Source organism: Ahaetulla prasina, chromosome 7, assembly GCF_028640845.1.
Source record: "Ahaetulla prasina isolate Xishuangbanna chromosome 7, ASM2864084v1, whole genome shotgun sequence".
In the NCBI taxonomy this organism is placed as follows: domain Eukaryota; kingdom Metazoa; phylum Chordata; class Lepidosauria; order Squamata; family Colubridae; genus Ahaetulla; species Ahaetulla prasina.
This window is the reverse complement of record NC_080545.1, coordinates 65,895,891-65,908,033: the sequence shown is the minus strand read 5'-3', so window position 1 is coordinate 65,908,033 and position 12,143 is coordinate 65,895,891. Positions and strand designations below refer to the sequence as shown.

The 12,143-nt window shown below is 38.5% G+C and overlaps 1 protein-coding gene across 5 annotated transcripts in view; it reads left to right on the top strand.

The window, feature by feature from the left end:
* The window catches only part of ZC3H7B (zinc finger CCCH-type containing 7B), a 51,580-nt gene that overhangs the window by 34,776 nt on the left and 4,661 nt on the right, over positions 1-12,143 (top strand). For all 5 annotated transcript variants that reach the window (XM_058189949.1, XM_058189950.1, XM_058189951.1 and 2 more), the window contains 5 exons: positions 3,693-3,826; positions 4,630-4,735; positions 9,395-9,503; positions 10,420-10,550; positions 11,598-11,761. In XM_058189949.1, the coding sequence (XP_058045932.1) occupies positions 3,693-3,826; positions 4,630-4,735; positions 9,395-9,503; positions 10,420-10,550; positions 11,598-11,761 (644 nt within the window). The remainder of the gene's footprint in view (positions 1-3,692; positions 3,827-4,629; positions 4,736-9,394; positions 9,504-10,419; positions 10,551-11,597; positions 11,762-12,143) is intronic.

Sequence of the window (12,143 nt, the reverse complement as noted above, 5' to 3'; positions counted from 1 at the left end):
CCAATTCTGAAACTGTTATTAGCATTACTCTGAATGAAAGACCAGCAATGTGGTATCTATACATAACAAAACAATCACAGGACCCCCTAGATAGGAATTGTGGAGACCCAAATTAATGATACGCTGGTGGCCAGACTTCGTGACAGTGTTCTCAAGAAATCTTTCAGGATATCAAAAGAAATGTGAGATTTCAGTAATGAGATCACCAGAATCCCACAGTAGATTTCTGGCAACCATGCAGTTGTGTAAAATTACACACTGGCATTCAGCACTTGAAAAATAATGCTCACTCCTTTGTAATGAGAAGGGCAGACGGCTGTCTTTTCATCATTTGATGGAATTCAGAATAAATGTGCATGGCTTACAAAAGCAGCAAGTTTATTTATTTAAATTTTTTAGAGCTGCCCAATTTCCATCGACTCTACAATAAACACACACACACCTGATTTCCCTTCCCCCATCCATAAACACAGATAAAACCTAAAACTACACAGACGGCATGAACTAAAACAATGTAAAAATGATACAAAAACCCAATAGCCTCCTGGCAAAAACAACAATACATTAATTGCAAGCCTGGAACCAGTCAGGTTTCAAGTACTTTCTGATCCCTAGTAGAGAGGGCCCTGTTCTTATCTAACGTGTGGGAATGTGTTCTTCCAAAATGTTTTGGCAAAGTTGTCTCCAGAATTGGAGTGAGAGAAAACTCAGTTGTCTTGGACAACTCTGCTTTTTCTCCTTTTGATCTGAGGTAGCAGCATACAATGCATGCTTTCAAAAGCTGAGTTAATTCTGGGAAGAATTTCTGGATGTATTTTCAACAAATGTTCCTTGTGGTTAGATTTCCTCCAACTGCTAGTCATGCGCAGGTCTTAGTCGTCGTGCTTTGAGAGTTTCGTACAAATACATGTATTTGAAAATTGTCATCAGTGGCAGTCCATTGGCAAATTCTGATGGAGCTCGGCTAAAACAAAGGCAGGAGAACCTTATATGTCCCTATATCTTACGGGACCGCCTGCTGTTACCTCATGCCTCCCACCGACCTGTACGCTCACACAGAGAGGGTCTTCTCAGGGTGCCGTCCGCCAAACAATGTCGACTGGCGGCCCCCAGAGGTAGGACCTTCTCTGTGGGAGCTCCTACGCTCTGGAACGAACTTCCCCCTGGATTGTGTCAATTGCCTGATCTTCGGACCTTTCGCCGTGAGCTGAAAACGCATTTATTTATTCAAGCGGGACTGGCTTAATATTTTTAAATGTTTTTAAATCTTTTAATCGGGGTTTTATTATTTTAGGGTTTGTAATTTTAAATCTTAAATCTTTTAATTGGCCATTTTTCTAATACGCTTGGTTTTAAATTGTTGTTTTAATTGTACATTTTTAATGTTTTTTATCTTTTGGCTGTACACCGCCCTGAGTCCCTTGGGAGAAGGGCGGTATAAAAATTTAATAAATAAATAAATAAATCTAAATAAAGTTGCCTTATCCCATATCTCTCTAGAAAGCTAACTTACATCAATACTAGACTAATGATCTATCTTGTCAGTATTATAATGCCTGCATTGTTAAGGCTGCAGTTAAGAATCATTTTGAATCTTACTTAAAGATTCAAATATGAGTTAACGATTTTCATGTATATTACATAATTATGAACACAGGGCTATAAGGAAGTGGTATCAGCATGCTAGGGGAAAATTAAGATTTGCAAGAATAGTATAAAATATTTGGGGGGAAATCAAAGGAGCAAAAATAATACAAATGCAATATGTCCATTGACCATGAAACTCAGGATCTTTTGGATGAAAAGAAAGCAAACTGGAAGGAGGATGTAAAGAAAACATGGATGAATTAAAAACAAAACAAAACTAGAACCACTTCATAGTAGTGTGCTATATCTATCCTTTCTTTGAAGTGTGCTTCTTGCTTTATTTGGAATAACAAATCCAGACTTTGCTGAGACAGAGCTTTTAATCCTGTACTTGGTACAGTTTAATTACTAGCTTACAATGTACTCTTGGCCTCATAACAGCAGATGCTGCTGTTCCCTGATGCCTTTTGGGCTCAATTAAACTAGAGCATGCTTAACATAGCAACTTCTAATTTCTAGGTAACATTGTTATGAAGTTAGTCAGTCTGTTGTGTCTTGTTTTTACAAATACAATCATGTCCCCTAAATGTCTTCATACTTAATCTTTTTCTCATGTATAAACAGTTTTATCTGGCAAAAGGTTGTATTGTGCAAAGCAAAGACTGCTTACTTTAAAGCTACAGTTCAGTTGATGTTGTATTGAGTACTTGAAAGAGCCAGTTGAAAGTGATGGATTAAAGTAACTATTCAAAGGGGCCTTGGTGGCTCACGTGGTAAGACGCTTGGTCTGTGCGCCACCTAGGTTGACAGCTCGGCCGCTTGATTCCCGTGAGCGAATAAACCACGGAGGGACAAGAAAGGAGCCTCCCCTGATTGCCTACCGGCATTCAGACATCCCATGGGTAAAGATAACACCACCCGAAAAATTCCTTTCAAGAGGCAGCCAACCACCTTGGTGATTCCTGGCTAACACACTAAATAAATAAATAAATAAACTATTCAAAGCACTATTCAAGGCATATTTTCATAGGCAGATCCTAGACCTAGGCAGTTTCAAGCCACAAAGGCTATTAACATTATTAATATAAATAATAAAACAAAAGACTGCATTAGTATTAAAGGTAAATGTCAAAAGAATAATAATGATAAAATACAAATTTGTAATAAGTTTATTTATTGATACTGCAATTTGGAGGCCATCCAACTCCTGATGACTTCAGCTTATGTTTAAAAATAAAACAAAAATCCATAAACAGCCTGAAGACAAGTAAGTAAATAAAAAACCATCCAACAGGAGCCCCACCCTAAATCAATCCCAAGGCCTGAGAGCTTCCTGAATGTGTTCAGATTGGGAACCATCCAGATCTTGGAGAGAAGGGAAAGTGTCATTCTGGATGGTAGGAACCCTGACAGAAAAAAACTGCCTTCTAAGTCCACCAGACAATACTAGGGACCCTGAAGTATGCCCGCCTTACCAAATCTCAAGGGCAGAAATAGTAAGAAATAGGCAGATCCTAGCCCAACTAGAAGCTGTCGATTAAAGCACAAATATTGCAGGTAAATTGCACTTTCAAGATATGAACTATAATCCCTAGAACTCCCAGCTGCACTATTGATTAGGGAATTCTAGAATTAAGATTTAACATGTCTGAAGGATGGTAGATTGAAGAAAGCTGGCATATAGTAATACACTTCTAGATGAGATTTTGCCATCCTGAAATCCCACTGGAAGTACTGCTCAATTTCCATTGTTCAGTGGAACATAAAGAGAAACCTCTGTCAGGAAATGCTATTGATACAAACAGCATTTTGTGCATTAAGCATCCTAAAGAGAATAGCTTTGCTTAGAGTGTGTGTGTGCATACATGCATACACATATACAGTACATGCAGTATGTGATTCTGTGAATGTTTTTTTTTTCAGTCCTATATGTACAGTCTTCTTAAGCTTCTCATTTGTGGATGATGGAAAATTAGGAGCAAGGATTCTTATCTTACTGGTTGTTTTTATAGCCATGTTTTGTTGTTTGCTTTTTTCATAAAAGAATATATCTTGGAACACAGGTTTCTCTGTTAACTTTGTTTTCTCCTCCTTCCTGATTTTAGGCATCTGTCAGAACTCCCATTTCCAATACTTTTGACCTCCAGATGAAATTTGTGTGTGGCCAGTGTTGGAGAAATGGACAAGTTGTGGAACCAGACAAAGATCTCAAATACTGTAGTGCAAAAGCGCACCATTGGTAGGTATCTTTTCCTTGTCTATTTTCTCCTCTCCTGTGATGCAGAACCTCCTCCTGTGATTATTTTGGTATGTTATATTGAAATAACTGATCGGTTTTATTTTTAATGCAGTCTATAAAGATTCATAACTAGATATATATGCTGCTGCAGTTTTGCTTCTTAGTTAACGCTGATGATGAAAAGTTCATGGCCCATTGTCAGAGCTTTTGGGTGGGATTATGTTATGGTTCACACATTTGGACCCTTCCTTGATTGCCATGAAAGCTGAACTTAGTAAGAATTATCATTTTTAATAGTTCCATTATAATCAGGGGTAGCTTGCTGGGGGTTCTCGGGGATTCTGGAGAACCTCTAGCTAAAAGTCTGTGCAGTTCAGAGAACCCCCAAATCCCACTCCTGGCTGGCCCTGCCCCTCCCAAGAGTCCCCATGTGGCCCGTTTTGGGTGCAGGTAAGTGCAGGGCACGCATGGAGGTTAGGGGAGGGTGAAAAACGGGCTTCCCGGAAATTTGGGAAGGCCAGAAACGGGCCCATTTCTGGCCTCCAGAGGGCCTTTGGAGTCTAGGGAGGCCATTTTCGCCCTCCCAGAGGCTCGAGGAAAGCCTCTGGAGCCTGGGGAGGGCAAAAATGCCCCCGCCCCCCTTCGTGGTGCAGGAGGCCAACTAGGCCATGCCCACCATGGCCACACCCACCCAGCAACCAGGCAGAGAAAATTTTTGAAGCCCACCCCTGATTATAGTTATGTAAAATTTTTATAGCATTTGTTTTCTGACTGCTTATTTTTTTACATCATGCTTCCTCCAGTTGGACCAAGGAGCGCCGTGTCCTGCTAGTGATGTCCAAAGCAAAAAAAAAGTGGGTATCTGTTCGACCCCTGCCTTCTATCCGCAATTTCCCTCAGCAATATGATGTAAGTAATGCTCTTCTTTGCACAGCACTGCCTACCCTATCTTGCTTTCCATCCTTCCGAGGTCGGTAAAATGAGGACCAGATTGTTGGGGGCAATATTCTGATTCTGTAAATGACTTAGAGAGGGCTTCAAAGCACTGTGGTATATACATCTAAGTGCTATTGCTATTGCTTGAGGTCTCGATGCAGGAAAATGGGAGCAAGAGCTCAAATGGTCAAGGAGATGCTCAGTAGTCAGTACTGAAATCCAAAGGTATCTGCCTTTCAATATTGAGCAATTATTTGATACCTATTGACATATGCATTCACATTATTTTGATTGCAGTATTTCAGAATTGCTTGGTTCTGAAAGTGACAAATATATCTTACATTTCTTTCTTTTATGCAGGCTATAGGTAGAGCAACAGATATAAAAACAAGGTTAATATTCTGCTAGAAAAGATATAACGTGTTCTGTGATGTAAAGAGCTGAATAATTAGTCAAGTATTTGTTTTAAAAGGAAGTTTTAAAAAATAAATACAACACTTAAAAATAAAATCAACACAATCACAACTGAAACGATTGCCTTTGGGGGTTACTTTTTTGAAGGTGAATAGAAATAACATTTTATATAAATAGATGAAAAAGTACATGTTGATGCATGCAATGAGATAAGCATTTGCATAGACTTTATGTGTATCCTTGGGCAAATGCTTCCTGAGAATTCTTATATGCTCTATTGTCTTTGGGGGGGAAATCTACAAAATTTAAGTCTAGTATGAAAGGAAATGTTGTTATTCTACCTAATTGTGTCTTTGTTGATTGGTAAAGTTGTGTGCAAAGGACGCGATAGTTCAGTGGCTAAGAAGCTGAGCTTGTCGATCAAAAGGTCGGCAGTTCAGTGGTTCAAATCCCGAGTGCTGCAGAACAGGGTGAGCTCCCGTTACTTGTCCCAGCTTCTGCCAACCTAGCAGTTCGAAAGCACGTAAAAAATGCAAGTAGAAAAATAAAGACCACCTTTGGCGGGAAGGTAACAGTGTTCCGTGCGCCTTTGGCGTTTAGTCATGCCGGCCACATGACCACGGAGACATCTTTAGACAGTGCTGGCTCTTCGGCTTTGAAATAGAGATGAGCACCACCCCCTAGGGTCAGGAATGACTAGCACATATGTGCGAGGGGAACCTTTACTTTTACCTTAAATTTGTGTGCAGATATTTTTGGAAATATCAGTTCAATCTGTTTCTAATTGGAATGTATGCCTCTTTCCTTTGAACAAAAAGCTAAAATATTTTGTTTGCATGTGTGAGTGATGAGTAAGAACAAGAGAGGGAGATATAAACAGTTCATTCTTCTAACATACATGAATGGTTTTAATTATAGAATAGAAATTGGAAACTCCAGTATAACTTTAGGGCGTGGTCTTTTAAGAATTGTAAAAGATTTTTTTCACAGTAGAAGTCTTTCTTCAACTTCTCTTAGGATGTGTGATTACATTTTGTGCCCAAAGATGTCAAACTCATATCAAGAAAACCTTTTTGGGGAGAGAGTTCCAGTCAGGATGCCATTTCTGAATATCCTATCTCCAGGCACTATTTTTCTGCCCAACTCATTTTAGTTGCAGTGGGACTTGAAAAAAGATATCTGAGTTTGAACTTAAAAATTTGACCGGCTTATGTAAAAGAATTTAGCCCTTAACATGTCTGGATTCTAAGCCACATAGGGCTTTCTGAATTTGAAGAAGCAGTTGGAAGGCATTTTAAGTATAGCTGCAAAGCTGCAGCTTATGTACTATATATTAATTAGAGACGATGTCCTTATGTACTATATATTCATTAGAGTATAGTTAATTGATCAAGTAATTTCTGCTGAGGAGTTGTATCCAATCCATGAATTCTAAAACCTATCTGAAAATTTATGTAAAAAGCTTTCTAAGACACAGGAACCTCTTGGGCTTAAAACCTTCACCTTCATTCTACACAACTGTGCCTTTTGCAAGTTTTCATAATCATATTTCATGTCTTAATAAAAAAATACTTTCTTCCTTGCCTTGGAAAATAAATAATATGATTGCTTGGAGATGACATGGCAACTTTGGGTTTTGAATATTTATTTTAGTGGACATTAATTTAAGGAAAAAGTAGCAGTATGCAAGTGAAGAAGTTGTTCTGTAATTTTTCAACCCAATAGATATTAAGTGATAGTGGCTTGTTTCTTGTTCTCAGTTGTAGATGCAGTTCTCAAAAGGTAGAACTGGTATATGACGCTGGATTAGATCCATTTTGGGAATCTAGTCTTATTTGTATCCATTTCCTGAAGACAGTTATGATTTAGTGCAGACCTACTTTCTGATGTGACAAAAGAGTTGGCAAATTGGGCCTTCGGAACCTTTATTTAAATTTTGTCATGGATTCTTTTTCTTAAAAAATGGCCAGCATTCTGAGGCTACTAGACTATATCTGAGTATAGATCCACACCCTAAAATATCTTGATCGGGTGTTTTTGTGTTTCATTTTAAGAGAATGTGTTGAGAGAATGGTAAAATAGTGAAGTTTGAAGACCTTGCCTAGACAATTCAGTACTGCTTAATACTGAGGGGAATATATGAGGGGAACATAATGTTGAGGCAACGCATACTCATATAAACACCTAATTAATATAAGAAAAATGTTGCCAAATAGACTGGTTTAATGTCTCTGTTTAGTATAGTGGCCAGCCAGATCCTTCTGTTCATCCTATAGGTGAAATTGAAGGATCCAGCTTTGCATTGCCAACGAGAGAGGGAAGTGGGAGGGAAAGAGACAATTTTTATTATAAATAAAAAATAAAAATAAAAAAAAGAGACAATTGGTGGAGGCATGGCATTCAGAGTTAACAAACTTTCAGCAGACAGGAAAATGGATTTGTTATGGCTATAAGGCTGTGGAGCTGTGAAGGAGGAGCAGGTTTCCCTCTTCTTGGCACTTTAAGCAGAAGAAGACTGAAGGAAAGGCAAAGGCAAACAGGTGATGTGCAAAGCCAGGGATAAAGGAAAAACATATGCAACGGAGAAAAAGAGAAGGACAGCCTAGTGACATAATTAGATTGTTTTTGAGACTGCTGCATATTGCTTGTAGCAACTTATGAAGAAAAGAGTCATCTTTGCAGGATCCAATCTAGGTCGGTTACCAGGACCAGAGTTTAGCCTTCCAAGCTTTCAGACTTCTGCTGGAGCCATCTTCAGGAAACGTCTCTGACATATTTTGGTAGAGAGAAGTTCCCCCTGGATGGGCTCTAGCATGAGTCTGAAAATTCAGAAGACTAAAGCGCTGGTCCCAGTGACTGACTTAAATTGGATCCTGCAGCATTAACTTGGGACCTATATATTTGCCTTCATTCATGAGAGTCATTCTTGCATATTTTTGAAGGTAGAATGTGGTTCTCTCAGTCTGGAAGAGAAGAAGAAGGAAATTGTCCATAGATCCTATAATGCAAGGAGCACCATTGTATTCTGCATAATAATTGCTTTTTTGCACACTTTATGCCATATTAATCCTGTTATTCCCTGTACAGGTAGTTATAACAGTTCACTTTGTGACCGTTCAAAGTTAACAACAGCACTGAAAGAAGTGACTTACGACTGTTTTTCACACAGCCATTGCAGCATCTCCGTGATAATGATCAAATTTCAGATGCTTGGCAACGGGCTCATATTTCTGACATTTGCAGTGTTCCAAGGTCATGTGATCCCCTTTTTTGACCTTTTGACAAGCAAAGTCAATGGGGAAGCCAGGTTCACTTAACAACCTTGTTACTAACTTAAGAACTACAGTGATTCACTTAACAACTGTGGCAAGAAAAGTCATAAAATGGGGCAAAACTCATTTAACAAATGTCTCCTTAGCAACAGAAATTTTGGGCTCAATTGTAGTCGTAAATTGAGGATTACCTGTATATCTTTTCTGATTTAATGATCAGAAAGTTGAGATTGGCTCATACCTGATGCATGTGGATATCAGGCACACATTGAATATGTGTACTTCATGTGGTAAAGCCTCCAACTGAAAGCTCTTAACAAAGACAAACCTCAGAAAAATGCAGAATTTTAGCACATGGTACAGAAATACTTCCACATGAGATTTTCTAGGTGCCATCTTGAAGATTTGCAATAACTGGCTATGCATATGGCCAAGGCTATTACTTCCTTTTCTTCCTCCCTCTGGCAGCAAAATGTGCTTCCATTATCACAGTATATAGGCCTGAGGAAGCTTACATTTTCCCATCCTGTATGCTAAAGAACATTATTCTTCTTTTGCATTCATCAACAAGCATGTAGGCAGGGAAAGGGAAGAGATGTTGAGATGATTAAATCTCCTACTCGCCCCATAAGCAAGCAGTTGGAGAGTTGAATGTACTGTATAGTAATTCTAATGGAAAATGGAATACTCATGCTGTCTGTTGTGTTTTCAAGTGAGTCATATTCAAAGTGGCAAACAAAGTAGCAGCAGCTTTGAAACCTGTAATAGGTTGTACTCCTCCAAGAAACCATATATGGGCAGTAGCTTGCCCCCATAGAATCAGTACTGGATGTGTAATGAATTCCCAATACTTGGCATATCTTTTCCTTGTTTGATTTTTGCCAGCTTAATTCTCATGAGAAACAAAGTATTTCTGAAGGCCATCATTTTTTTTGTTTCTTCCCAGCTCTGTATTCATGCCCAAAATGGTAGGAAATGCCAGTATGTTGGAAATTGCTCCTTTGCCCATAGCCCTGAAGAGAGAGAGATGTGGACCTTCATGAAAGAAAATAAGAGTGAGTGGAATATTTAAGTATGTATCTTTATGTGTGTTTGGGAGCTACAGATTTATTTATTTGTTTGTTTGCCTGCCTGCCTTCTGGTTTCTCCCCACCCCCCATCCCCAAGTACTCATTGATAATAATAAATGATCAGTGTCAGTATAAATGTCTTCTGGTAAAATATAGTGTGCAAGCTGACAAAGTTTAACTAAGATTTAACATTATATGAATATTAAGTCATTAGTAAATCATTATAATCTCAAACTGGGGATTTATGTTTTGGAATGAATATGCAGATTCTGGTTTCCTGAATTTATGATTATCACCAGAATAAATACCCCCTTGAAAATGTCCAGGTGCCACATTGAAGATTTAAATTAGCTTGCACTAATATTAGCGAAAGGTATTTGACCTTCATTGCAGTAGTGAGGAAGTTGGCAATGTAATGAAGAGGAAAGTTAGCTCTGCCTTTTCAATAGTGGCTGCCTTTGAAAATGTCCCAGGATGTGGGGATTAGGCCAGATCCAGGACCTGAAAAGTGGTTTGGTTGAGGCAGGATCTGGGCTGAATTGTGCAAGTGTTTCAAAGCAACAGGTGTCAATGTTCAAAAGGAGCTGCATTCCTTCTACTTCATTTGATAGACTATGTTAGACTGGCACCTATTCTATGTCAGTCTTCAGATACTGTGGCTGAATAACAGCACATCTATCTTGCATGGAAAAGATCCAAGGTTCGGTCCCTGGAATCCTGAAGCAGAGCTGAGGAAGGCTGTTTGTCCGACATCTGAAGAGTGCTGTCTGAAATTGAGTAAGATTCTGACTTGGTAATAAAAAGCTTTTGATGTTGGCAGCCAAACCAGTCCTGTTTAGAAAGATTGTGTTGGTAGGATGCAAAAGTGTCTTTAGCTAATCCAGTTGATATGTTATTGCAGTTTTGGATATGCAGCAGACTTATGACATGTGGCTGAAAAAACACAACCCTGGAAAGCCTGGTGAGGGAACACCTCTAACATCACGAGAAGGAGAAAAGCAGATCCAGATGCCCACTGACTATGCTGACATGGTAGTGTCATATTCTAGATAATGTTGTGATACTTATTTTTATTTTGCACATGAATATTTTTAAGATAAGAGTGCTACAAAATGAAACCCGTGTCAGCAACTTGCATCTCATATAGATCTTCAGTGCAGCATTATACATGCTCAGCCGCTGCTGGTTTTGTCATAATTTTGCAAAATAAGATGGCACATGACCAGAGCTGTTCTCATTATCTTTAAAGCCCACAAACAGCTACATGATGAGATAATGAAGTAGTTGTTCGCTCATCAACTTATGAAAGCAATGTGAAGAAAAGGATCCTGCCTACCTTTTATACTCTTGCTTTAAATCCTGGTTCTTCTCCATGTGCTCTGCTGGAGATAGTGATGCTCTGATCTCATTACACAGGGAAGGAAGTTTAGACTGTCACATTATACACTGTTACAGATAGAATGATTGTGTACCCTGGAATAGAAGGCTGATGGTCCCCTTTAATAAATTACATGTTTTCCTAAGAAGCTCTGAAGATCTTGGAACCAGTCAGTATATACATTTTGTTAATGTAAGTTTTGTTCACCAGTAAGAATTAGGTCATTCTACATTTACTGATTATATTTAGATGGAAATCAAACTTGTAGGATTTTTTTGCAGAATTTTTTTGCTTCCTGTGAAACAAAAGTTACCCTATTTCATCAATCAACATATCAATTGTAGAATAAAACTAGAAAATATTTAGTAATTCATACTTTTGGTAATGCATCCAGCAGGTCTTTTTCGCTCAAATAACCAAGTGAAAACAGAAAAATATGTGCCACCTTTAACAATCATTATCTTAGGGCTCCTGAGTATTTTTCAATCCCTAGGAAACTTGACTATTTTAATGGTAGAAATTTTTTTGCTGATAGTTAGTTCTATTAACAAACCAGTATGAATCCTCAAAAGAACAGTGGATTTAGCCATTAAAAAGTAGTTTTATTCGAAATAAAGGACTCCTCAGTCATTTTTAGAGCAGTTATCAGTGCAACCTAGTAAAGTCATAAGACTGCATTCTCTTGTTTTTCTGGTGGCTAGATGGGTTACCATTGCTGGCTTTGTGGGAAGAACAGCAACAGTAAGAAACAATGGCAGCAGCATATCCAGTCTGAGAAGCATAAAGAGAAAGTTTTTACATCTGACAATGACTCCAGCTGTTGGAATTACCGTTTCCCAATGGGAGAGTTTCGACTGTGTGAAAGGTACAACCCATAACATTTCCCTTTTTTAAGTCGTATACTCCTGCAGAGTAGGGGGAGCATGTGAATTTTTGGCTGTAGTTTAACTACAGTTTAAAGGAAATTATCTCTGCTAAGTCTCTGACTCACCATGACAGGTCTTTCATGGCTACTGATAAGTCTTTAAATCAGTATTTCTCAATCTTGGCAATTTTAAGATATATGGATGGCAACTCCCAGAATTCCCCAGTATGTTGGCTAGGGAATTCTGGGAGTTGAAATCCATACAAGATTCTATGGTTGTATGCCACGGTTGAGAAACTTAACTTAAATATAGAACTTTCCTGGCAAAGATGGACTTAAATATTCATTCAGATATAATATGCTCATGTTCTTGTTTATCAAC